Source organism: Bipolaris victoriae (assembly GCF_000527765.1).
Source record: "Bipolaris victoriae FI3 unplaced genomic scaffold scaffold_0, whole genome shotgun sequence".
Lineage (NCBI taxonomy): Eukaryota > Fungi > Ascomycota > Dothideomycetes > Pleosporales > Pleosporaceae > Bipolaris > Bipolaris victoriae.
The window spans coordinates 789,566-815,749 of record NW_014575392.1 but is presented as its reverse complement, the minus strand read 5'-3'; the positions used below and the strand labels follow the sequence as shown (position 1 = coordinate 815,749).

General features: G+C 50.2%; 11 protein-coding genes across 11 annotated transcripts; 6 read left to right on the top strand and 5 right to left on the bottom strand.

Annotated features, from left to right (window-relative positions):
- Positions 1 to 147: 147 nt before the first annotated feature.
- Positions 148 to 1,227, bottom strand: COCVIDRAFT_83473 (hypothetical protein; the record flags this gene model as incomplete). Its single annotated transcript, XM_014707325.1, has 2 exons — positions 148 to 631; positions 689 to 1,227. 2 exons carry the CDS (start codon positions 1,225 to 1,227, stop codon positions 148 to 150), a joined length of 1,023 nt encoding a protein of 340 aa, XP_014562811.1.
- Positions 1,228 to 3,838: 2,611 nt separating this feature from the next.
- On the bottom strand, positions 3,839 to 4,701 carry COCVIDRAFT_32704 (hypothetical protein; the record flags this gene model as incomplete). Its single annotated transcript, XM_014707162.1, has 2 exons — positions 3,839 to 4,321; positions 4,369 to 4,701. The coding sequence occupies 2 exons, from the start codon at positions 4,699 to 4,701 to the stop codon at positions 3,839 to 3,841; spliced, it is 816 nt and encodes a 271-aa protein (XP_014562648.1).
- A 573-nt stretch (positions 4,702 to 5,274) lies between these two features.
- Positions 5,275 to 6,962, top strand: COCVIDRAFT_83993 (hypothetical protein; the record flags this gene model as incomplete). The annotated part of the gene is made up of 2 exons (XM_014707324.1): positions 5,275 to 6,574; positions 6,631 to 6,962. The coding sequence occupies 2 exons, from the start codon at positions 5,275 to 5,277 to the stop codon at positions 6,960 to 6,962; spliced, it is 1,632 nt and encodes a 543-aa protein (XP_014562810.1).
- A 3,131-nt stretch (positions 6,963 to 10,093) lies between these two features.
- COCVIDRAFT_32702 (hypothetical protein) lies at positions 10,094 to 10,568 on the top strand (the record flags this gene model as incomplete). The annotated part of the gene is made up of 2 exons (XM_014707161.1): positions 10,094 to 10,394; positions 10,450 to 10,568. 2 exons carry the CDS (start codon positions 10,094 to 10,096, stop codon positions 10,566 to 10,568), a joined length of 420 nt encoding a protein of 139 aa, XP_014562647.1.
- Positions 10,569 to 10,763: 195 nt separating this feature from the next.
- COCVIDRAFT_32701 (hypothetical protein) lies at positions 10,764 to 12,361 on the top strand (the record flags this gene model as incomplete). The annotated part of the gene is made up of 2 exons (XM_014707160.1): positions 10,764 to 11,320; positions 11,371 to 12,361. The coding sequence occupies 2 exons, from the start codon at positions 10,764 to 10,766 to the stop codon at positions 12,359 to 12,361; spliced, it is 1,548 nt and encodes a 515-aa protein (XP_014562646.1).
- A 1,484-nt stretch (positions 12,362 to 13,845) lies between these two features.
- On the top strand, positions 13,846 to 15,957 carry COCVIDRAFT_76318 (hypothetical protein; the record flags this gene model as incomplete). The annotated part of the gene is made up of 2 exons (XM_014707323.1): positions 13,846 to 14,283; positions 14,344 to 15,957. Coding segments are annotated over 2 exons (2,052 nt in total), but the record flags the coding sequence as incomplete, so codon positions are not given.
- Positions 15,958 to 18,188: 2,231 nt separating this feature from the next.
- Positions 18,189 to 21,303, bottom strand: COCVIDRAFT_83270 (hypothetical protein; the record flags this gene model as incomplete). The annotated part of the gene is made up of 2 exons (XM_014707322.1): positions 18,189 to 18,554; positions 18,772 to 21,303. 2 exons carry the CDS (start codon positions 21,301 to 21,303, stop codon positions 18,189 to 18,191), a joined length of 2,898 nt encoding a protein of 965 aa, XP_014562808.1.
- A 326-nt stretch (positions 21,304 to 21,629) lies between these two features.
- Positions 21,630 to 22,046, bottom strand: COCVIDRAFT_83440 (hypothetical protein; the record flags this gene model as incomplete). The annotated part of the gene is made up of 1 exon (XM_014707321.1): positions 21,630 to 22,046. A coding segment is annotated over one exon (417 nt), but the record flags the coding sequence as incomplete, so codon positions are not given.
- A 401-nt stretch (positions 22,047 to 22,447) lies between these two features.
- On the bottom strand, positions 22,448 to 23,533 carry COCVIDRAFT_21679 (hypothetical protein; the record flags this gene model as incomplete). Its single annotated transcript, XM_014707092.1, has 3 exons — positions 22,448 to 22,900; positions 22,950 to 23,235; positions 23,406 to 23,533. The coding sequence occupies 3 exons, from the start codon at positions 23,531 to 23,533 to the stop codon at positions 22,448 to 22,450; spliced, it is 867 nt and encodes a 288-aa protein (XP_014562578.1).
- Positions 23,534 to 23,984: 451 nt separating this feature from the next.
- Positions 23,985 to 24,560, top strand: COCVIDRAFT_21678 (hypothetical protein; the record flags this gene model as incomplete). The annotated part of the gene is made up of 2 exons (XM_014707091.1): positions 23,985 to 24,216; positions 24,286 to 24,560. The coding sequence occupies 2 exons, from the start codon at positions 23,985 to 23,987 to the stop codon at positions 24,558 to 24,560; spliced, it is 507 nt and encodes a 168-aa protein (XP_014562577.1).
- Positions 24,561 to 25,165: 605 nt separating this feature from the next.
- On the top strand, positions 25,166 to 25,849 carry COCVIDRAFT_32697 (hypothetical protein; the record flags this gene model as incomplete). The annotated part of the gene is made up of 2 exons (XM_014707159.1): positions 25,166 to 25,526; positions 25,584 to 25,849. The coding sequence occupies 2 exons, from the start codon at positions 25,166 to 25,168 to the stop codon at positions 25,847 to 25,849; spliced, it is 627 nt and encodes a 208-aa protein (XP_014562645.1).
- Positions 25,850 to 26,184: the final 335 nt, after the last annotated feature.

Genomic DNA, 26,184 nt, shown 5'->3' with positions numbered 1-26,184 from the left:
TTCGTTTGTATTATATCATATCCAACTGAATGAGAGGAGTACTATACAGCCCAATCGCAAGGCTCATGACACAACTGTATCAAGACCAAAGAAGACTTCCATCATCAATGCGCAGCGAGTTATATACATATATCGCATGTTGTCCCTTTACTTCCTCCTGTTTTGCTGCATTCCGAGAATCTGCACCATACGAATGAAGATGTTGATGAAGTCCAACTCCAGTGAGATGGCCTCGTTTACAGGGTCCTTGGGAATCAAACCACGCTCGGCCATACGGGCATGGTTGAGCACCTTCTGCACATCGTATAGAGTAAATCCACCAAAGACGGCAAGACCACCGTACAACCAGATGTTCTCGGTGAACATCAGAGTGCGGGCAGCGGTAGCAGGGACAACCATGGGAGCGAGACCAGAAAGCGCGACGATGGCGACACCAGCGAGAAGAGGACCACCGAGGTACATGTACTTGTCCGTCTTTGCAGTAGCACCGACGAATGCGAGGGATCCCATCATTCCAGCAGTGTAGAGTCCAGCGCGAGCGAGGATGGCGGGGTGCATGAAGAAAAGCGGCGACAAGAGGAGGGCTTGGGTGCCATTGAAAGCGGTCCAGAGGGCATACTTTTGCACGTAGCTAAGATTGGTCAGTAAATTCGTCTGCCAAAGTCTATGCTGGTTGGCGGATACTTACTTGCTTGGGTGTGTTGCCATAGTGCCATACATAGTTCCGATGCTGCCAACAAGTCCGACACCCAGCACCAGCCATGGGTTCGCGCTCATGAGCCTGAAACTCCAGCCGTTCATGTGCAGGGCGCGTGCAGCAATGCCAATGATTCCAACACCAAGACCAGTGTGCAAAAATGTGTCGTTGAGGTACTCGCGCTCAAACGGCGGCATGCCGCCATCTTCCCGGGTTTCGCGGTTAAAGATAAGGTTGATGCCTAGCAGTGTGGCGCCGAAGATGCCAGCGCCGTAGAGCAAACGCTGTCGCAAATCTCCCTGAGCGACCGGGTTGTATGCGGCTTGCTGGTAACCCCTTCTGAAAGCTTGCTGGAACTTGGATACATTCTGCGAAGTTGATATCGTAGGCTTTGCTGGGCGGAAGAAATGCGGATGTTGCTTCAGTGGCGTATTGTGAAAAGCGCGGATCGAGAGGGTTTGTGGTGAACTATGCGTTGCTTGTCGCAATGTCGCCGTAATGGCGAACGGTCTCCGTAGGAGCGATGCCATTGTCGTGATGTGTCTTCAGCAGTGTTGGTGGTGGTGGTACAATGGCGAGCGGCGGATATGGTGATATAGGCAGACGAGTTGATGACGTTTTGCTGGTGGAAAGCGCGAGAAATGCCAAGCCCGCCTTAACTCCGAGGGAATCTTCAAGCCCCTCCCCCGCCACATTGATGAGACATCGAACAACATCAGTGATAGACACGAGTTGATCTTCGCTATTCTAAGGGAATCTCCTATCGCGATCAAAATGTATCGTTGACCTCGATTCTGTCCCGAGTCACAAAATTCTGAACATTCTTAAGTGTATCTCCCCTACTCACTCTCAGGAACACTGCTCAGCAATAATACCGTCATCATTCTCGCAGTCATCGTAATGTGTCAGAGCATGCTTCCGAAACCCAGTAATTGTGTTGGGACATGATCTGGCTGACCGCGGTGACTATGTAGCGATTGCAACATTTTCATTATGACGAAAGTGATTACTTCCAATTATCCTGGTCTTATTTCTTTGTATACCATATCTATCTCTAATGATTAATCATATAGATTTGGTTATGTTATTTTCCTTATAGTTAATTATTGAAATCAGTAAGTACTCTGAACTACTGTATAGTCGTATAGTGGTAACCACGGCGGAAACCAGTAGAGTAAAATGAATGAATAAATGATCATACCGGCAACCAAGCCGTTCAACCATCTGAGTGCTATATTCAGAAGCCTATGAGATGTTATGTTCTAGATGAGCATTTTCGTACTTGTTCGATACAAAATTGATTGTGAGTGTAATATGACAATTTGACTTTGTGCTCAACACCTTTCCCACGCACCGTTCAGCCAGGAAACTCAATCTAGAAATCGGCATTTCCACATCAACAACCATGTATTTCGAGCTGCTCACGGAGATAAAAGACTCTTTATCGCGGATTGATGACTTCATCAAGGATGGGATCGTGTCGTTGCAACATAAGGACGACAACATTTGGTTTTTTGACCTCCGCCAGGAAGCTTCAAGGACTCAATGGAGCAACCAAGGCTTGCCGAATGAAGATAGGAGACTTTGCTTCGACAAGTGAAAGACCTTGCCAAACAAGCAGGCTTTTATCGATTTGCAAGCCCAAAGGAGTTCGGTGGTGCTGACAGCCAGATACAAAATCTCTACATGTGCGCTATTCGCTATCATCTCACTTCAAATCACTGAGGTGGCCTGAATCCGACCAACGATCGATAGAGCGAGCACAGAATCGTGGGCAACAATCCTTTTGTTCTCATGATGTACCACTGCGACACCCAAGAGCCAAAAGAGGCACTCATCCCAGCTATTTCTGTTATGATGCACGTTATTTCTCATCTACAATTACACCCCTATCCGATATATGTGATTTCACAGTATCCAAACGTAGCTCCAACATGATTTGATTATTAAACAAGGTTGAACTAAACTCAAGGTTATATACTTACGACATCCCGAGGGCCGAGGACTTCATTGACATTGTCCGATAGGGTAAGATATCACCCGGCAAACCAATTAATCCTCGTATAGCATAACAATCATAAACTTAGGAGCGCCGCTTGCGCTTGCGGATAATGAGAACGCCCGGTTTAGTGTGACGCATAGGAGATTCGACGATTATGAGGCTTATGATGCCGAGTTGGTGCAGAACTCGTGTCAATTACAGACTCAAAGTGAAACATCAACCAATGCATTAGTATGTTTGGAAAGAAAATCCTGCATTCAAGAGTTATCACAAGGCGCCCGTCAGCAAAGTTGTTTCAACCTTTGTCCAACATCTTCATAAGAATGAGCTGGAGTTACAACAGGATAGTTAATTTGCACCAAAGAAATTTTGCACCATATGTAACACCAAAAAATCATTTTGGCATAAGCTAGAATGACAAGGGTGTGATGATAATTTGTGCAAAAAATTTGTCCTGTTAAATATGCTACGTTATCCCAATTAATAAGTATGCATTCCACATATGAATTGCTTACAATATGACTCTAAGCTCAATTTTATCTCAATGAACAGTTGTATTGACGTAGGAGGATGAGAAGCAAGGTCATTTAAACACTAAGAACGTTGTCATAGAACAGGAGCAACTTCTACGCCTTCCAGATCGTCATTTTGACGCCAATTCTCAAGAATATTATCATAATCTTCCTGCCCCTTACCCCAACTACAACTATGAGCCATTCTAGAGAGTTTATCGGGGTCTTCGAGGCTGTCAAACTCTCCCTCAACGTTGATGTAACTGGGAGTGCAGCCTGCTGATGCTCCAAACTTGTGAGCCTGCGATGCAACCTTCTTCGACCACTCCTCTTCGGCTTCTTCAGTAGTTTCTATGGTAAAATTGTACTTGTATGGCGAATGAGTCGCTTGAACAGATGAAGTTTGAGCTCGGCCAGTAGCTAGGAGGTAGGCAACGTGTTTCGCCGATTGACTGGCGATATAGGCATAATTGGGGTGACCACCGGACTGGATAATCCGGGCCAAACATGTTTGGGAAGCTGCCGCTCATCATCCTGTGCAGCGTAGTCGCGGCATAACTCCACTTTTTCTCGAGGTCCTCCCCGTTGCAGAAACCATCCGAAATTGATCAAAGTATCTTCCTATATCTACCATCTGTTACGAAGGAAATTAGCAGCTTCAGCAATCGTCTTGTCAGCCTCAGGTGCTCTTCCAGCCATCATGACCCAAATATGCTCCATATCTTTCACTATCTCCAACCGCACTTCGACTTTTGCAGACCTGGCATGTTCCGTCAGCTGCAAAGCCTCTTTTTCATGGATTTCTTCGGTTCCGGCTGTTATATACATTGGAGGAAGACCCGTAAAATCGGCATGGAGCAGATCTATTAGAGGGTCCGAGATGGGGGCGTTTCCAACGTATGCTCCGGCAACAAGCCCTATAGCTTCGGGTATTACAAACGACTGTTTGGTTGAATCTCTATCATAGCTTTCGGCATTCATGGTTACATCAAACCACGGAGAGAATGCGACGATGGCAGCTGGAAGATCAAGACCTAGATTCTTAGCCATTAAGATGGACGATATCGTCAAGCTTCCGCCAGCTGAGTTCCCAGCGAATACGATATTTTGCTTGAGATTTTCTTATCCGTCATAAACCACTTGTGTGCAGCAATTACATCTTCTTGTTTGGGAAATCGATTCTCTGGAGCTCGTTCATAGTCCAGAACCAGAGCGTGACATCCAGAAGTCTTGGCGAGATGTCCGGCTAGCTTGCGGTGGCTAGATGGAGATCCGGTGACGAATCCTCCGCCGTGTAGGTAGAGAATAACACGTGAGGCCGAGGCTTCCTTTGGCTTGCACCAGATTGCCGGCCTGACCGTTCCTGGGCAGTTGACATCTTCGTATGTGACATCTGTTGGCTCTGCGCTAATGGTTCCTAGCTCTTCTAGTATTACACGAAATAGGTCGGTAGTAAGCGGCGCTAGATCAAAGAGTCGTTTCATACCCATATAGCATTCTGTGAGAGCCCGGGACTCTTCGGAGGTCATCCTGAATATCAAGTTTAGGAAGAATGTGATATTTCTGGAGATTATTGGTAGTCAAATCTCTCTCTTGAGGCAGGAAATGGATTGAGAAAACTCATGACCATATCCATATGTAGGTTTTGATGATACAGAAACTCTTATACAAGTTGGCCAGGAATGCGGCCGAGGCTAAGTCTGCATGCAACTTCGTTAGGCCAATCCATTCAGTGACCGAGGGTTGCGATCTACCCGGAGATACAGAAACAGCTATCTGATAGCCGAAATGCCAATAACCGACCGCTTCTGGCTGTTTGAATAAGATAAAAACATTAAATAGCTGTTTAGGGTGATTGAAAGTGGGCTGCACAGGATGCCGAGGAACTACCAGGGATTTGTAATGCTGTTACACAAACGCTAGTGGTACGGAATAAAAGCTGCCCCAAGTCTAAAGTGACATTTCCATACAATCAGCATTCAGAAGTTGATTCCCAATCGTTTCGTCTATTACCATTGCACTTCTCCACGACTTTTTTCGTCATGGTATCTACACGTGATGCGATGAACGGAGACCCTGAAACAAGAAACGTCGACATTCTCATTATCGGCGCAGGTTTCGGCGGATGCTACAGTCTTTTCAAATTCCGCAATCTAGGACTCAAGGTCCACGTCTTCGAAGCAGGCTCATCTCTCGGGGGAGTTTGGCACTGGAATAGTTACCCTGGAGCTCGCGTCGACTCCGAGATACCCTACTACCAGTTTTCCATGCCCCAAGTATGGCGAAAATGGAACTGGTCTGAAAGATTTCCCGGCGGAGCTGAATTGAAGGCATACTTCGAACATGTAGACCAGACTCTAGGTTTGGCCCAAGATATCACCTTCAATGCCATTGTCACGAGAGCTGTATACGATGAATCAAGCTGCAGGTGGACAGTGACGACAGAGAAAGGCCACAAAGCGATATGCAAGTACCTCGTTTGCGCTACTGGAAGCTCTTTCAAACCTTACTATCCCAACTTCAACAACTTACACCGATTTCGGGGACAGCTAGTTCACTCGTGCCGGTGGTCAAAGGAAGTCAACACCAAGAATGTCCGTGTCGCCATCATTGGGTCCGGAGCTACAGCAGTCCAGTGCACACAGGAGATCGCAAAACAGGCACGACATCTAACCGTGTACATCCGCACTCCCAGTATCTCGCTACCCATGTTCCAACGTCCATTGAGCGAATTCGAACAACGCGTGAACAAATCCGCATACAGACACCTATTCGAATACTGCCGAAAAACAAAGTTTGGTCTCGGATACGACGCTATCTCTGGTTCCGTGTTCGACGTAGACGATCAGCAACGAGAGGAGATTTTCGAGGAGACGTGGAATCGCGGCGGCTTCAACTTCCTCCAAGGAAACTATCGCGACTACGTGGTCAACAAAGAAGCTGGGAAGTTGATGTACGACTTCTGGGCCAGGAAGACACGCCCACGAGTCAAAAATCAAGCCAAAGCGGCGTTCCTTGTTCCGGAAAAAGCACCCTTTGTGTTTGGAACGAAACGGAGTAGTCTGGAACAGGATTATTACGAGTGTCTGGATCGGGATAATGTTGATATTGTGGATCTCAAGTCAAATCCGATACGGGAGTTTACAGAAGATGGAATTGTGACGCAGGATGGCCAGAAACACGAGTGTGATACAGTCGTCATGGCCACCGGCTTCGACGCTATGACGGGAAGTCTCACGAACATGAATATCATTGGTAGGGATGGATTAACCTTTCGAGAACGATGGAAAGATGGCGTATTCACGCATCTCGGATTGTGCAGCAGCGGCTGTCCAAATATGTTCATGATCTATGGACCTCAAGGTATAGGCCTCTCCCATGTATCTACTTTGAACCAACAGCGCTAACGGCAGATACAGCACCGACCGCCTTTACCAATGGCCCTGTATTCATTGAGAGTCAGGTTGATATAGTCGCGGATCTGATACAGAAAATGGAGGCTAGTGGTATTAAATCGATCGAAGCGAAGCGGGACGCTGAATTGCGGTGGAAACAAGGGATCCAAGACGCAAACGATCAAACCTTGATACCACTTACCGACTCGTGGTGGATGGGGGCAAATGTACCTGGAAAGAAACGAGAACAACTGAATTATATAGGGGGCATTGATAAGTACGAAAGAGAGTGTCGGCAGACCTTAGAGGAATTGACAGGCTTCCAAGTTGAATATCATGCCAAACATAATTTATAGACAACACAGCAATATGATTTCTTACCAACTTATTTCCAACGAGTAAATATGTTCTGGATGTTAAGATTGCCGCCTTCCTATCGCATGAAAAGTCACCACCCAAGTATATGGCACCACTTACTGATCGAAAATCAAAAATATACAACACTTGTACAGCTGCTATTATAAAACATTAGCACAATTAGTACGAAACATCTCCGATACACAAAGATATCCTGGTAGGAAAGAATGAAGAACCGAAACGTGTACTCGCCCGCGCCTCATCGAGTCTTAGTGTCTTCGAAATACATGCAACTCACCAAAAAAATTAAGAAGATGCATGTCTGGCTGATAGGCCAGCTTGCAGTTACGAGTTGGGTCTTCGTCGAGGGACTCTTTGAAGCTTGGGGTGCGGGAATGCGAGGCGATATCTGCGTTATGTAGCTACAGTCGATCATCCAAGAAAGGTGCGCATAGACACTGGTGCCTTCTCTAGCAGCAGATGTTCGTGTTAAAGTATGTTTGGGTCGATCCTGTTGATCGTATGCAAGTAGTGCGGGTTGATGCACGGGTCAATGCGGTGTTGCCTGAAGATCGGCGAGGCTATCTGAACGTCAAAGAGGTGACCTTTTATGGGAGTATTGGCCAGTAAGCGCTTGTGGTAAGCAATGCCGTTGCGCAACAGCTGACTGATGATGCGTATGAAGTGTCGCAGCTGCGGCTCCAAGATGACATGCAAGTGTCAGCAACGGTTTCCATGCAGTAATACTCCAGCTGTACATATGGCCCTACGACGTTGCATGAAGTCCCGAACTGGCAACTTGCAGAATCGACCGCACCGAAAGCCGGCATAACCCTGTAAAGCTCTTTCAGAGAAGCCAGGGAAGTCATAACAAGGAAAGACTCGCGGTGCCTTGCTGACAACTCCACCTGTCCATCAACAGATGTCAGCCGCCGACGTTACATGCGCCAACTTCTTACTGCAGTCAACGATATCAGAGATACTATCGGTGCTCGTGGCCTCTTCTTAAGAAAAAAGTTAGGTTGGTCCCGAACACAAGACGCTCAGATTATCATGCGCCCTTCGCAAAGTAAGCATTATGCTGGCTCACCCTTCATAAGACCGTGAGATCACTCATGGTCCCAGCGATACCTTTATCTCTTTTGAACCGAAGTCCTGGATCCTTGCGAAGCGGACGCGCCATTGGAGTTTTACAGAGCGGATAGATAGAATTGGCGAGCTGCTGGTGATCTCCAAGACCAAGTGCAATGCATTACCTGGGGATCTCAGTTTACACCTCGTGGTAGCGAACCCAAACCAGAGGTCGTGTGCGACGGTGTGGGATGTGAGATAGAATGAGAAGAGAAAGGGATTTTTCGAGGGAGGTAGGGGCAAGGCGAGGTGGAAGAAGAAGGTCAGGCCTAATGTGTGAGGGTGATGAATGATTGTTGCCCTTGTGATGTCTGGAAACAGATGACAGATAGTCAATATTGGCCAGCCAAGAGTGAAGGCGTATAGCAATGCGTAGTAATGTGGAGTGACGGCTTCATCACAATGATTCCATAGGGTGGGTTCAATGAAGTGGGCTTCGTAAGCATGTCTTCGGTCCTTTTGAACCGTAGTTTCCGAATTGCTCCTTGGTGAATGTATGCCAAGGTAGTCGGAGCCGGATGAAGTCGAACGTGTCTCCAGGAATATCAAATCACCATGACACGCTACTATACGCTGGTCAGTGAGCCGCATTCTTGGTAGTAGTTTAATGGCTTTGATCCAATCGTTGGCGCCTCAAGTTTTCCTGATACGTGTTAATGGCCTCATTCTGTGGCGCACCGCCGGTGATGGGCTGGATAGATATCGCCCAGAAGAAGAGATATCGGAACGTGTGCAGACAATGCCTGTCGGATGTAGCCGTACAGCCGCACAGAATTGCGGCCGCGGTCAGAAAGGATCGGCATGTTTGACAAAACACAAAACAGTAGCATACATAACTAGCAGATATGCAGGGTGAAGAACCATCGGGTACATTCGCGGGCCATGTGATTGGTTTCCGTTTCAGGATCCATGGTCGGCATGTTTGCCGCCCCCATGTGTACCCACTCTGCCTAGAATCTTGGAACTATAGGTTGGTGTGTTAACGGCTAACGCTGGGATTAGGGTTTGACTATGGTATTCGTGGTATTAGGTCCTTCTGCTTTGGGCAAACACGCGTTGATACGCCTTCCGGTGAAACCTTTTGGGCGGGGTCGGTCGTCTATCTGGCTTGCAGTGTTTCTACCGACCAGGTAAAGCTGTTTGTGTGCCATGTTCTGTGTTCCAAAAAAACGTGGAGGAAGGATCAGGGGCCAGCTCGGCACGTGTAATGGGGGGGTCTGCCTCTAGCCGTTTGCATAACCAAGCAAGTAAGCCACAGGGCTCCGGGATCGGATGACGGTTGTGGGGTCTTTTCAGCGGCACTCAGTAGACCGATGCGAGCAAGACCGATAATACTGAGGAGTGGGAGGGCTAGGATCGGCATGTGATGTTGGTGTGATGGTGCAAAGGATTGTGCACGAGAGAGGTGGGCGCCTTGCCTCATCCAAACGTTTTCGCCGCTGCCGTCATGTATCACTTACGCGATTCCTAATCCCGTTCCCCAGCATGCACGATTCATTCTCGGCGTTTGTGCGCGCAGCAAGAAACCAGATCAGACCATATCCCGCACACCTACACAGCCAAGGCTCTTTGCCTCCCCACCTGGAGTGCGCAAAAACTTCGACAGTGCAAGGCCCGCAACCCACTCCACTGGGCTTTGGAGCAGCGCTCGAGGGACCATGTGACGTTCAGAAGACCCGGCTCCCAGGATGCGACGGGGTTGTATGTCCACACACCGCCAGCGTTAGGCGTGCTCTAGAAGAAGAGAATGGGAATCGCTAGACGTTGCTCAGACGTGGTCGGACAGGCCGCCCAACGAACGATGGGCGTCGAAAGAAGCCCACTCAAGAAGGCTGGGCTGACGGCGAAGCATCTTGGCTGTCGCATACGCCGCTCCCCATCTTGGCCTCAACGAGGTGGTGAAAAGCTTCGGCGCTGGCGGCGGCACGGCTTGACTGCGGGGTTTGCTCGCCAAGTTTTGTGGCTGCTTCACCGGCCTGAAGCTTCTTTGTGAGAAGAGATGGCGACAAGCCTCCGCGGCGCCATGAGAGCTTGTGTGGGCTCAAGCATCCAGAGTCTCTTTTCTTTGCCGTGGTCGGGCCTGGTGTTGTTGCGCCGCTCTGGCTCCAGTATGGTTGTGCTTGCAGCTGTCCCGCAAAGTTACCGCCGTGCGGGAGACGCGAAGGAAAAAGTCCCCCGTGGGGAAAAAACACAACGGCGTCTGGCATGGGCAAGATCAGCACACCCACCCAGCACCCACTTGTTTTTCTCCGCGCCGTCTCGAGAGCCTTTGCACACTGACGATGAGATCCCGGGTCAATGTCTGTTCCCTCACTCGCGCTGGCGCCGTCGCCGGGCCCACCTGGAGTTGCTTAGCGCGATATGGCGTCCTTGGCTGCCCCGACGCGGTTACATCCACTGTCCATCCCCCAACAACCACTGCACACGCGCTCTTGGCTCTTCTTGGCCCGTATCAAGGTCCAGTGGCTGACTGACCAGGGCATCGATAGCACCGTTGCAAGGGCATACACTGCTGCTGCAAGACACTCCAAAAAGTATATATTCGACTTCCCCGCGTCCAGCAATGGGGTCATCACTGCGATCGGACTCGTGCCTACTATCAAAAGGCAGTCCTCCTCTTCTCCTACTGCCTTGAAATCCACCCTAGAGTCTCCTCAGTCCTCTACATCATGGCGACCGCAAACCGCCCTGCTGACCCGCTGGCCAAGGGCATCATCCCCACTGCCAAACAGAGTTTGAAAGACCTCTTCACCTGGGACCAGCGCATCGTCGTCACAAACGACTATGGCGAGGAGCACTGCGAGTGGCAGAGGCCAGAGCCTCTCAAGAACCCCATTAGTCTCTTCGCCCAGCTTGGCTGGAAGGACTGGCTGTACTTCCTGGTTGGATTCCTTGCCTGGACAGCTGATGCTTTCGACTTCCACGCTCTCTCCATCCAGACCACCAAGCTTGCCAAATACTACCACACGACCAACACTGCCATCACAACTGCCATCACCTTGACACTGCTCCTCCGCTCCGTCGGTGCTGCCATGTTCGGTGTAGCCGGAGACAAGTTTGGTCGCAAGTGGCCCATGGTCCTCAACATGATCATTCTCGGTCTGCTCCAGGTCGCTACCATCTACGCTGGTACCTTCCAGCAGTTTTTGGCTGTCCGCAGTCTGTTCGGTCTCTTCATGGGAGGTGTTTACGGAAACGCCATCTCCATGGCCCTCGAGAACTGCCCGTAAGTTTAAAAGTGATATTGGTATACACTTCAAATACTAACTTTCTCAGTCTCGATGCTCGTGGTCTTATGAGTGGTATCCTCCAGCAAGGATACTCATTCGGTTATGTCCTCGCGGCCTGTGCCAACTTGGGTGTCGGAGGCGCGACCAACACCTGGAAGATTGTCTTTTGGGTCGGTGCCGGTTTCTCCATTGCTGTCGGTTTTGTCCGCGTCCTCTTCCCTGAGTCGAAGCAATTCCTTGAGGCCAAGCGATCCGGCCAGAAGAAGGCTCCTGGCGCTTTCTGGGCTGAGACTAAGCTTATGCTCAAGAAGGAGTGGAAGATGTGCATTTACTGCATCATCCTCATGACCTGGTTCAACTACTACTCCCACACCAGCCAGGACAGCTATACCACCTTCATGAAGGAGCAGAAGCACCTCAGCGCCGCCGGTGCTACCCGCGCCTCCATCCTCATGAAGACTGGTGCTTGCGTCGGTGGAACTATTCTCGGATACACCTCCCAATGGTTCGGTCGCCGCCGAATGATCGTCTGCGCTGTCTTGATCTCCGGATGCCTCATCCCAGCCTGGATCCTCCCCACCACCGAGCGCGGCCTCTCAGCCTCCGGCTTCATGATCCAGTTCTTCGTCCAGGGCGCCTGGGGTGTCATTCCCATCCACCTGAGCGAACTTTCACCCCCTGCCTTCCGCTCTTCCTTTGTCGGTATCACCTACCAACTCGGAAACATGATCTCCTCGCCTTCCGCCCAAATCGTCAACGCCGTTGCTGAAGCCACCATCATCAAGACCGCAAAGGGCGAGCCATCTCCCGCCTACGGCCCCGTCATGGGCGTCGCTACTGCCATTATTGTTCTCGGCATTGCCGTCACTACCGCTCTTGGCCCCGAGAAGAAGGGTCGCCACTTTGAAGAGGCCGGTCCTATTGGCGCGAACATCACGGCTCCCAAGGACATCGAAACTGGCAGCATCCACAGCGAGAAGAACGGCGCAAAGGCCGTCGAGGTTATTGACAACTCGGAGAAGAACGAGAAGATTTAATGGGTTAAATGCGCTATGTATGTGTGACAGGTTTCCACAAAACTTACTTGATACCACTATTCGGTCACTGGAAGGACCGGAGATATGACTGTAACGAAAGCAATGCAAATGATTTGAAATATTAAACCTGCCTCTTTGCTTCCTCCAAACCCCCTCGTGAACTATGCACTTGTGAAATCACTTTCGCTATCCCGTTCTTACCTCCTACCACCCTAATCCAACCTCTTCTCTACCAACTCAGAAATTTCTACTACTCGTATACTGCATTTCACAACTACCGTCCGCCAAGCGCCACCACTCCCTCACCCACTTCCTTCGCGCGCCCCCCAAAGCCACCATCCCCACCACCATCCCGTGGAAGCACAGCAGAGCCGCAACAAAACCCTTTGGGGCCCCCCATCCCAAGATCGCCAAGCGACGCACGTGCGGACTTGGACAGTGGAGTCCTGGAATCCTTTGCCATCGTGGCCTGATGTTAGCTTCTGAGCTTCTGGGCGAGGCTCTGCGGGTCTTGGGATTCATTGCGCAGTGGGTCCACTTCACCACCACCCCCATGAATAGTGTAGTGGTAGATAGTGGGGGGTGGGGTGTGTGTGTGTGTGTGGTAACCTAGATTGGGTATCCCGGGCTCGATGCGAGGGATTCTTGGTCTGGATCTGGTTCTTTTTTGTTTTTTGAATTTTTTTCGTGGGGGGGTGTGCGGAGGGGTGGAGGGATGGAGGGAAGGGTGGGAGTTAGTGGTTTCAATTGTATGGATGTGCATGTAGGTACAGCGCGTGTAGTATGGAAAGGTTGGGTCGGCTGGGACGGGTCGTAAGTAGGTTTTGTTGCGCGCATGCGCGCGTACCAAGGTGCGTGGAGTGGGGAAGCTGCAAGGGGTTAAGGGATGATGTGTTAGACTTTGCTTTTGCGGAGAGTGCGGGTGCCAGTGTCTTTTTTTGTTTTTTTAAATATTGTTTAAAGATGGGTAGATGTTCTGCTATGGGATGGTCATCGAGCCAGTTGGAGGCCGCTGTCACGTGTCCTTGTGAAGTGGGCTTGGCGTGCTGTGCTAAGAATGGGGGCCAAATCTGCCAGCCTGTCTTGCTTTCTCTTATCTCTACGCCGCACGTGCATTTCATTGCCTGCCATGTCTGAACTAAAGAATACTGCACATCCGGGCCGAATTGTTTCTATGCAAAGCCACAGCGGCATTGTATCTTATACTCTCACTCACTCACTCAAATGAAGGCTGAAGATACTGTTGATATCTGACAAGGCAAATTTCTCTCAATCAAGCATGAGCATGATTGGCCAGGCGCAACAGCCAGCGCCCAGGAAACATAGGTGGCGTAACCCGCAGGAGCATGCATCTGTATTACCCCTCAACAGTGCACAAGAGCTCAGCCTTGTCGAGATGCAACTTCCAACTAACTTTCCACCCACCCTCTGAATTTTTCGTGAAAAAAAAAACGTCACGTTAACTACTTCTGTCTTTATTAGCCATGGAAGTTGCTGGTCTTGCCATCGGTACTGTTGCACTTGTTGGTGTCTTCGGTGACTGTGTAGAGCTCTTATCATACATCGGAGCAGCAAAGTCAATGGACCAAGATTACGCCGTGCTGGCAACGAGGCTCGATATCCAGAAAGTGCTTCTGCACCAATGGGCCAACAGGATGAATCTTTTCGATCCCAAACACTATGACAAGCGACTTGATGACCCTGAAATTGGGCCTCTCATCTCTCAAGGTTTGGATTGCATCCGTCAGCTGCTACAAGACGGCCAAAAACTCGAGAAACGATACGGTGTTAGACCAGCCAGGATTCATGAATCAATCGAACCGCCGACAGCTCTCAGTGATCGGCTCATGTCACAATTCAGTTCAATGACACGCAAACTTCGATCTCGTCGCGACGTTCAGTCACTCCAGCTATACCAAGCTGTACAATCTGGTCCATTTCCAGGCGAGCGTCATAACACTCAACACATTGTTGTTGACAAGGTTAGATGGATTATCAAAGATAAAGAACAGTTCGAAGGCCTCGTCCAGAGCTTAGCAGATCTGATTGCCGACATCAACGCAGTCATACCTCCACAAAGTGGCGATTCCACCAATATTGCACTGCAACACGAAATAACCAATTTGAGTTCCGTCAGTGAGCTAAGGGCTATCAAGAGTGCTTTGCCGAATGAAGATATCAACATCACTTCTGAGGTAGAAACGGCCATTGATCAGGAGTGTGCCAAATTAATTCTCAATCGCCTCTGGTTCCGCTTGATCGATGACAGAAAAGACAGCATTTCTGAGGCATATTCCGAGACTTTCAAATGGGCACTCGAGCCTACTGATCCTGACAGCAATTGGAGCGACTTGGGTCAATGGCTTCGATCCGGAGCTGGTATATACTGGATCTCTGGTAAACCTGGAAGCGGAAAATCCACATTGATGAAATACCTCTTTGAGAACTCCAAAGCCCCAGAACTACTGAAAATATGGGCAGGGAGTCGGAAATTGACCATGGCTAACTTTTTCCTGTGGAACGTTGGATCCCCCGAGCAAAACACCCTCAATGGTCTGGCCAGAGGTCTTTTGTACCATGTTCTGGAGGAAAATCAGTCACTCATTCCATTTGTTATTCCAAACATGTGGCAGGAGGCTCAGAGCGGTATCAAGGACTTGAAGCTCCCTTCAAGCACTGAACTAAACCGGGCATTCCAGCAACTTGGCAAAGCATCGACACGAGGGGCATTCGCTTTCTTCATTGACGGTATCGACGAGTTCAAGGGCAGCCATCGAGAAGGCATATCATTTATTCAGAAACTTGCTACTAGCGCGCACATAAAAATTCTGCTTTCAAGCCGGCCTATCGACACGTGTGTTGCAGCCTTCTGCACAAGACCTCAGCTGAGACTACACGATCTGACAAAGCGAGATATTGAAAAATATGTCAACGACACAATCCGGTCCTATCTTGACCGAAATGCAGATAGCTATCTTTACGAAGCCGATGTCCAGGAATTGATTGTAATTCTACAACACAAAGCGGAAGGTGTATTTCTCTGGGTTGTACTTGCTTGTCGCAGACTATTTGACCACTTTGACGCCTACGACATGGCGGAGGAGATCCAGCGGACAGTTGACCAGCTACCACTAGAACTCGAGGATCTTTTCCGCAGCATAATTGAGGATATACCACAGGGGGTCCGGCAACAAGCATCGAAATTGCTACGCGTTTGCCATATCCAAGGATCAATTGCCACATATCACCCCATTCCGATTTTTGCACTGGCTTGGGCCGACGAAAATGGGATGGTGTTGGATAAACTAAAAGAGTTTACTCGATACTCATCTGATGAAATGAACAAGAAATCCGTAATTCTAGAAGGTCGTCTTCGTAGTCGGTGCAGAGGGTTAATAGAAGTCCATGGCGATGCCTGCAAAGGCCACCTTGTAGGAGCCGGTAAAGATTACCCTTATGTCAACTTCATGCACAGAACGGTCTTTGAGTTCCTCGACAATACAGACGCTCTAGAAATTGAGTGCCTCAAAATAGACGATACCGGGTTTGATCCGATCGCTGTCTTAGGATGTATGTACTGCTACTCGTTGTTTCTCCATGCGGAATATGCAGTGAACTACCCAAGCTTTTCATCGGAATGTTTTCAAATTTTAAAAACCATCCACGACAATTCTTTTCGCAATTTAGCTGTGGTTCTCGATTGCGCTGTCGTGGCAACAAGGCCTTTCCTTGCTCGGAAAGAACAAAACGAAGGACGTCCCCCTCAGTCACCAACATCTCGATCCAGCAGCCCAGATGACGAAGTAGGGTCGTTTTATGAATTACCCGGAGATGAGATAGACCAAAAGTATATCGCTCTACAGTTGACTGTAGAAATGAATCTGCACAACAGTATCAAGAAGTCTGATGTCGAGGAATACAATGCAGTACAGAGAGTACAAACTACGAGCAAGCTATTGAACCTCCTGGTACATGCCATTGTCCAACCTATCACGAAATTGGTTGGGTATAAATTTCCCGAACAACCACTAACTTCAGAAACGACAATAGGAGTTTTATTAGATCTGGGGTGTGATCCAAATCAGATAGTTGTAGAACATGGAGTAATTACAACTCCATGGCTGCTCTGGCTGAACAATGGGTGTTTTTGCAATGAAAAAATGCGGAGGTTGATTGATGAGAATTCTTGGATTGGCCAAAACTGGAATTTGGATGCCGCTCAGATAACGGCCAGAATGTTGAAGGCTGATGCGGATCTTTCTCCCCAAGTCCCCCATGGCCTTGGCGATTTGCGGGTCTTCTTGAAGGAACGAATTGAGAGCTTCATACGTCTTAGGACACGAAAACTTCATGAAGACCGTCTTGCCATGACGGCATGTTGCATGGAAATTGCAAAAGCAATTGGTTTCCAAGACGATGTTGACTTGATGGATAAAATCAGGGTATTTGAGCAGGAACAAGCAGATGAATGAAAGTCGGGCGATAATTATGGCTGGAATTAATGGATTATGCAGGAATAGTAAAGCTACAAATACAAAGGCTACAACGTACCCAATATCTAAACCCTCTTCCTCAATCACGTTGGTTTCCTTGTTAGAGTCTGTTCATCACTTGTAATAACAACTGAAGAATAAGTCTGCTGAGGATATAGTAAAAAGGTAATTCGAAGCCATTGACACAAATCTTGCTATTTCTCGAGAGCATATCGATAACAAGGTTAGACAATTGCGTCTGAACCAGAGCCTTACACTTACTGACGCGGTACTTGCTCTGCCCCCAAAACTCTCGCTCGACACATTAACAGTATCCAACCCATCATCCATGGACAATAAGATAAGGCAGTGCTGTACCACCTTCAGCGCTGGGCTTCACCTGTCCGTATGCTCCACGGGAGGCTCCTAGATAGGATGTTAAACCTGAACAGATAAACAAATAACCAGACAGCAAGATCGATTGTACCACCCTCATCCCTGATATTACCAACAATGAGGGGGAAAATAGCGATGCCTTTTACCCATACATAAAGCGTCATTGTGCACGCAGTAGCTCTACACAATTCAAACATCATAACCATCCTACAAACTACCTGCGGAGCTACACTTATCAAACACTACCAAACTCCTCTATTTTACATTCTTTCTAAATGCCAAAAGTCGTAACGAACCTACCGTCACAGCATCTCTTCTTCCCCATCCCAATCTCCATCTCCTACCATGCAGCAAAACCCGCAACTCTCACCATTACCACAACCACCACCTCCACCCCCACACAACAACAATCTACGAAGAACTGCAAGAGAGGGAGGAAAATAATAATAATAATAATCAATGTCAAACATGGTATCATGGCATTAAATTTTATCATAGCATAACGCAGCGCAAACACCGCTACCGCCGCCTCAAAAAAAACAGCCAAGCCAAACCAAGCCAAAAAAAAAACCAGCGGGACGAAAAAAAACAAACAAGAACAATGGGAAAGAAATGAATACCATACAGAAACAGTACAAAAGAGTACAGTTCAACAGTACAAGTACAAATCTATATGTGTGAGAGATGAAGAGAGATTGCGACAATGGAAGGGGAAAAAAAAAGACGATCCAAAAGAAAAAAACGACAACCATCTAAGTAAGAACTTTCCCAGGTATTTTTCGATTCCCCTCCCTTCTCTCCCCCCCCAAAAAAACGTTGGAAATAAGGAAACGATGGCGTCACTCACAAACTCGTTACAACATCACCTTCAACAACAACGTCGACCAACATCAACCAACACCAAGGATGAAGAGGAAGTGGACAAGAGGAGAAAAAAAAACAAGTAAACAAAGCGTGTCTTAACTTTTGCCCATGGAATCCCTCCACCGCCCATCACTCACACAAACAAACTTGACATTACGTCCACGATTCCTTACGCTCTGCACACCACCAGCATCGAGCCAACGCCCGAGATTCTTACACTGACTGACATCAAAGCGCTCGAGGTCGCGACAACCTTCGACGACGGCCTCGACGCCCGTGCCCGTGACGCGCACGCAGCCGCGCACAGACAAGTTGCGCAGCTCGAGGAGGTGCAGCGAGATGCATCGGAGCGACGTGTCTGAGACTGCGGAGCCGCAAAAGGCGAGGTTGAGGTGGGTGAGCGAGGGAAGGCCGAGGGCGAGGACTTCGGTTGCTGTGTCCGAGAGGGCGCAGCAAAAAGACTGTTGATTGGGAAGGGTTTCGGATTAGCGGGTGTGTGAGATTTGTTTGTTTTTTCTTCGTGATTTTTCTTTTCAAAGGAAAATGAGGGAATTCAGGGCTTTCTCTCGTTGTGTGTGGATTGGGGGAGTGCATTTTTTTCGTTTCTTCTTTTCTCTTTCGTGGCATGTTGATCCCGAAAAAGAAATAAAATGACAAAAGGTGAGGGTCCAAACTTACCAAATCAAGTTGCTTTAGCCCCTTGGCTGCATTGGTGAGATAAACAATTGCGTTGTCGGTCAGGTAGGTGCAGTCGGCGAGACACAGCTTGGTGAGCCTAGGGAAGGGGTAGACGCTCCAGTGTTGGAAGCCTACGTCTGTGATGGTGGTGCAACGTGTCAGGTCGATGCTTTCGATGCGGTTGGCTGCGTGAACAGCAATGTGGGCCATGCTCCGGTCAGTAATGTGCTTGCAATAGCTCAGTGTTAATCGTCTGAGTTTTGGACAGCCAACAACGGTGCCTGGCGGTAGAGGTTGCGGTGGCTGACTGTTGGCGCCTTTTCCTTGTCGGCGCCCGTTCATCTGAGCCTGTTGTTGAGCATGCGCCATGGCCATTTGGGGTGGCATGTCAGGTACTATCCAGCCAATGACTCGGGCAAGGAGGTTATCGCCGACCTTTCTGCAGTTGCTCAGATCTACCTCTTCTAGACCCTTGGCTTTTTGTACCATTTCGAGAACAGCAGGTCCGGTAATGTCCCAAACGCTCTTCATACGCCATATCCTGACGCTTGGGCCACAGGTCTTTGCTAGTTCTCCAAAACCCTCATCTGTCACATGAAAGCAGTTGCTAATGTTGACGGATCGTGGTCGGCTGCCAGCAAAGGGACAGATTATATCAATGAGTGACCGGTCGGTGACTTTGCGGTTGTACTTTGTAAGATCAAGATCGTGGAGGATGTCAGGGGACTCCGATATGAGTTTGCTCCAATGTGAAGAAATGATGCGTAGTTTCATCAGCTGGTGGATGTCTAGATTCGCGAAGATGGCAACAAGTACAGAATCTGGCAATCGACCTCTGGTGTATATGCTTGGTTTTGTGACAAGTCGTGGGCGCTTGAAATCGAATGGAACCTCTGGAGGGGTAGATGCGTGTTTTGCTATTGTAAAAGATGGCGACGGAGAAAGTGGTGATCCGTTGGGCGATGGGGTCCTTGGAAATTCGGTTTTGCCCGGACTCGCGGGGGCTTCGGGTGCTGAGCCAGGTGCTGGTGGAGCGAGCGAACCTCTACGCGATCGTGATCTGACGTTGTCAAGGTCGACGTTTAGAAAAGGATCGGGATCGAATGGCTCCATCATCTTCTCGTCTCTCCGAACAGGAGCTACGGAGTTGTCGATGCCGAGTGTTTCATTGAAAGTAACGGTCGGCACACTCTTTTTCCTGCGTGGAGTTCGGGGTATTGTGTAGTCTACTATGGCCAAGTCATTAATATTGGGTGTGCTATGCGCATCTGGCATGAGCACATCTTCATCTTTGGCAGTCTGTAAGCGCTCTTTAGCGACAGACTCGACCTGTCGCCGTACGTCTGGAGTGCACTTTTCCCACAGTTGGTTCAACGTGTCTCCTGTGATCATCAGGCATTCGACAGCGGATATAGAGCGGACCGTGGCAGTGCGGCGTGGCGCCAGCGAGAGACTGACTACCTCTCCAAAGTACTGCCCTGGCTTTAGTCGAGCCTTTACTTCTTGGAAATTGTGTTCGCCCGCAGCAATCGACTTTCTTCGTCCCTGGGTGGGTGAAGTGAAGCCGTTGGACTCGGGCACATGGTCGCTAATGACCTCGACTTCGCCCTTTACAATGAAGAAGACATCCCGACCGTGGGTACCCTGTTTTATAATGTCTACAAAAGGATCGAAGGAACATGGTTGGGCACGCATGCCGATAAAGTGTAGAATATCATCCGGCAGTTCGGAAAAGAGAGGCAGCTCTTTTAGCAAAGGCCTCACATGCAGGCTATCGCTTCCAAAGGCACTGTGGGCAATGGCTTCAGCAAGGCCCGGACTTGGAGATTTGCGCTTCTTGAAGGCATTGATCTCGCCATCACGTATGGTACCGCTCTCGGCCATGACCACATCACCGTCTTCACGGTCGCGCTTGCCCGTTATCTGGCGCATGGGTTGTGGGCGCTTGGCCGATAGCTCCGACTTCTTGCGCTGCAGGATAGCCAGGCGCTCCTGGGCCTCGTGCCTTATGGCGACCTCGACGTCGGGAAACTTGGGGAGCTCCTTGGTCAGGTCCTCCTTGTTCAGACGCACGACGAGGGAGCGGACATTGGCAATAATGGTGGCAGTGCGGGGAATGTCCATGAGGATGCCAATCTCGCCGAAGAAGGCACCGGGCTTCAATTCGGCATATGTGCTCTCCTGGTCGCGCGAGGTAACACGCACAGCACCGCGGACTAGCCAGTACATGGCCTTGCCCGTCTCGCCCTCGGTCAGAATTGTGTCATGGGGTTGGTACAGCTGCGGCTTGAGGTGCAGGCCGACCTGGGCAAGGAAGGAGTCGGGAGCAGCTTGGAAGAGGGGGAAGGAGCGCAGGCGGTCGAGCAGGTCGAGCGGGAGGCCCTGGATAGTGGAGGCAGCGAGGGGCGAGGGACGGATAGGTCTGGCGGGATTGGAGTCGCTATCGTATGCGCGCACCATGGCGAAGGGGTCTGGGACAGGCACGCCTCCATGAGCGCGGACTGGGCCACCGCCCGGCCTGTATCGGCGCATGGAGGCGGTGATGGGGGCGTATGAGCGTGGGAGGAGAGTGAGGTGGTGGTGGTGGTGGTGGTGGTGGCCGGAGACGCGTTATGGAAGTCGCGATAGCTGGTGCAGAGGCGGCGGAAGCGGGCTCGCAGTGGGGAGGGGCAGCAGCCGTTGACTAGCTGGCGGCGGTGTGATCGTGTGCGGGCGAGTGGAAGCGGTAGAATGGCGGGGCAGGCTCAGCTCATGGTGATTTGTGGTGGCTTTGGCTGGTACGAGGGCGCTGGGGGGAGATGGCGAGGGTTTGTGCAGAGGCTCAATGGGGAGAGGGCGGTATGCAGGTGGGCGGGCGGTCAGTAGCAGATGCAATGGATGGCGTGGAACAAAGCTGCCGCTAGACGGCCACTGCAACACCTGCCACGGTTGACCGGCGGGCGGGACGCACTGAGCAAAGCAAGGGGCGGGCGGCAGAGGGTGTGGGAGTGGGTATGACTATGGCTGTGGGCTGGGTTGGGTGCAGCAGAGTAGGCTATTTTCAGCGTCGTGGCCACAGTCTTGCAGGCCCGTCGTGCTTTTCGGAGAGAATAGAGGATGGATCGAGTGCGGGACGAGGCTTTAGTCCCGCAACGCGCGCCCTGGCTGACCGACCTTCTACTCGGCCTTCTCGAAACCGGGGCACGGACGGACTGACTGGCCTGTCCTGGAATGGCGGACTGCCCTGGACTGCCCTGCCATCCATCCCATACCCTCTTGCTGCTACACCACCACCACCACCATCATCATCATCACCACCACCGCCACTAGCCTGACCCCCCCGAGACCGCCAGTGTGCTTGCTTGCGAACGACACCCACCCACCCCGCTGCACCCGTGGGCTCTCAAGCCGCCCCATGGCCCCCATGACCCCCATTGCACGGCCCCCTCGCCGCCGCATCAGATCATGTCGCAGACAAGGCGCCCGCTCGTCGCACGTCATTCCCGCAATAAGCAATTAAACTTTGCCCCTGCTACTATTGACCTCCGAATTTCATATCCTCTGCACCCTGTATGTACGCCGCGAGCAAAACCACGAGTAAGCGCCCACCATGCCATCTCCCCTACATGTGATGAGCACGTGGACAGACATGTGTACATGTGTATGCATGTACTTGAGTAGACCTGACAACCCCCTACTAGTATCGCCTGTCCTCGTCCCACCTGCCCCCCTCCTGACATCGTTCGTTTCTGCGACCGTGTCCGTTTCCATACTCACCCTCCCACCCCTCTCCCTTTGGTTGCTTCTTCTTCTGTCGCGTCTTGTCCCAGTGATCGGCTGCTTCCCGGGCGCCAACCCCTCCGATAATGGCTCCGGCAAGCGTTGCAGCAGTATCGTACTTCTTGCCTTTGCCCACCTGGTTGCCCGCAAGCCCACCTACCAATGCCCCTCCAATGGTTGCAATGAGCCGATTCCTCGCATCATCCTGTGCCAATTGAGACCGTGATCGCGACTGCGACCGCGACCTTGAGCGTACCTGTCGTGATTCTGACCCTCCTCGCGCCCGAGAGCGCGGCGGAGACCACGAAGACCGTCTTCGGTGTGGGGCTGGTCGGCCATAATAGCTTTGTTCTTCGACTTGCCCATATGACTGTTTTTAGTCAGCTATTGATTCTAGCCTCATCACAATGACGACGCACTTCTAGTTGCGTGTTCCGCCCATTGTCGTATTCAGGCCGACGGCGAGGCACTCTGAATCCCGGCCCTGGCGCTGTGTACATGTAGTCCATTTGCTCGGCCTCGCGGTACCGCTGGTCCCTTGCATACCCGTCCTGTCCGTCTGGCCCGTACATTTCAGGGTCAGACTTGTAGCCGTATACGTCGTCCGAGATGGGGCTTGATGGCTCGTAGCCCTTGTCAGGGTGCTGTGGTGCTTGCCCGGACGGTAGCTGTCTCTGCTGCTGGCGGTACTTGTTTCTTCCTGGCCTTGGTATGTTTGGTAGATGATCATAGGTTCGGTCCCAGTATCGATCTGCGAATCTATCAAGGCTCTCGAACCCGAGCTCCTATATATCATCGACGCGACCAATCAGCAGACTTCGCAACAGTGCAGTACTAGCAGCAGCAGCAGGACAGCAAGGATATAGGCCACGTACCACGAACTCTTCTGCCATGTCAAATGACTAGTTTCGTATTCTTTGTGGTTTGGTGCTTCCGGGATAGCCGTCTTGGTGGACTTGTCCCAGAATCCGGTGATGCGGATACTGGAAACAGCCGCTTTCATAGCGTAGTTCGCCCCCTCTTGGTCGCCCTGTACTCGCCCACCATGCCGGTTTTCCAGTGTTTCTGCAAATGACGTAGGGACCCGCTAAGCCCCATGCGAGCTAGTGGCAGAAGGGTCAGAGTGAACCGAGTGAACCATCCCCAGAAACGGGAAGCTGCGATCTCCAGCTGCCCTGTGATGGCCGCGCCCCAACCACAGCACTGCGCCCAACCCAGCCCCCAAAATCTGACTGGGCTATGCATCGGCATCCTTGATAATAATCTCCTCGCATAATACCCAGCATGATTGCGTGCATGCCAGTATCAGGTTAGATTATGTAGAGTGCTGTCTTGGCTCTAGTCTGCGTTTCAACTCCTCTACTCTATCCCATACCTCATCTCCCCCACATTGTTTCCATCTCGCACTCACCCCGCCTCGTCTACTAACTACACAGACTATACTCCGCGCGGCCATGGCACTTTCTTTTACATCCAGAGTGTTGGAAATCGAGGCCATTATCGATTACGTCTTTTCCAAAAAACGCCTCGCCGCGGAAGCAGCTCAAATGGCAGCACCAGAGGTCGCTTTTATTGAAGATGACGTCTTTACGACTTTGCATAACAACAAGAGACTGGCCATCCTAGGGAAAGCAGTCCTCGCCAGAGAACTTTGTAGTGCCTGGTTTAGAATGCGTGGGTCGTATGGTAAATCACGACTCCCTTGCTCTTGCTAGGCTGCACTGTTTACAACGACATATGAGGCCCTATCCCCAGCGCAGTGGACGCAGTTGCGGAACGACATCATCTCCAACGATGCATTGGCTCGCCGAGGATACAACGCTGGAATTGACAAGGTCATCATCACGGCTAGTAGCACACCCAACGTGTCTCCTAAAATGGTCGCAGCAACTCTCGGAGCCATCGTTGGAGCAGTCCATGAAGACGGAGGAGACGCTGCTGTTCACAACGTCATGGAGCATCTTGGGTTCTTCGACCACATCCTTCTCACAGTAATTTCTCTGTTTTTATCATTCTCGCCCTCAACATGAGCAGTGGTTTGCCATGCACTAATCAAGACACTGCTAGATCCTTTCATTGCCTGCTCGAGATACCCCCTACAAGGCAGCTTCAGGTTCCCTTGGTAAGAGATAGGCAGTTCATTGGACTCGTTACTGCGTTTGATTTTCACTCGGGGTTTGAATGCAGCGTCGAACATCCATACGGGCCGCCCTCTCGTTGCTTTGAAAATTTGGAGTTGCTTTGCAGGGCGGATTCTGGACCAAGCCGGGTTACGGATCTGCACGGTGAACTGCGGCTGTGGCATCACTTAGTACGGGTTTTCGTATGGTTTCTAATGAGTGATCGTGAACAGCCTTATTAACGATGTACTACTGGCCTACTGCCTCGTGGCTTGCCGAGCAAAGCCTAGTTTGAGTTGGAATAGCAAACACGCGTCACCGGTCGAAGTTGCCATTCGACATCACACTCTTCATTGTTTTCAGAACAAACGACGCTGTTTTGGGTTTTGTTTCTTTGTTGCGTATGCATAAGTACACACACATCTCTTACAATTGCATTTTCAATCTTAAAGAACTTGATATACCGCTTCCTTTCGCCTTCATCAGAACTCCTCGCTATGGTGTCGCCAGATCGAATGAGATGCAGTAACTGGCTAGTACTGACTCGGTTTACGGCGTTCAAGGTAACAGCAACCTCTCCCAAATTGCGTTGCGCCTTCCCATGCGCCCATTTCCAAACAACTGTGCAGCGAAAATATAACACTCCTACCATCAACATTGATCGCAAAATCGCCGGCGTTGAAAAAGTCTTCGACTACTACTTTAAGAACAAGATCATTTGCGCAGAGTCAGTCCAAATGGCAGCTCCAGAAGCGCTCCTTATAATCAAGGGCCATGAGTACAGCATTGTCCACAATAGACGCCTAGAGCTTGTCGGTGACAAGATCATGGATCTTGTCTTGTCACAAAGATGGTATCAGGTCCGCAATCAGAATGGTATATACCTAGCTGCACTACATATCTACCGTCATTGATGAAGACTAACAAGAACAGGCCAAACTAGTCCAGTAAAAACCTGGAATGATATCCATAAATCCCTCGTTTCGAACGAAGCTCTTGCAGTACGCGGTTTCAGGCTCGGCCTCGACGCTTATATTGTCCCGGCATCTGGCGTACACGTCACGAAGAACATGATGGCGGACGCGTTCGAAGCCATGGTCGGAGCCGTGTCACTTGATGCAGGAGAAGATGCTATCGAGGCTGTTCGTGATGTTCTTGAGCGTACTGGGTTCTTCAATCATCCTATGCTGGTAAGGTAGATTTCTTTGTTGCCACTTTTCACCGTACGCAGGAGACGATTGCATGTTGCAGCAGGTGGGTTAGATTTTGGCATTGTGGTCACAATGGTCCCTTTGCGTCGGGGATCACTTACTGTATAATATCAGTAGATGAGAGGCATGTCACTAACTGGTCGTGCAGCAGGACCGTAGTGCGAAGTTAAGAGCCGTTCAAAAGAGAGTGGGATTTCATCAGTCAACTTTGTTGAAGAATTGGTAGTTGTGCGTGGCTTGTTAGACATGGACGGACTGGAGCGCACAGATAAGAAACGCTTCAGTTGATTTGGGGTGTAAATCGAGGAGATTCGATTAAATGA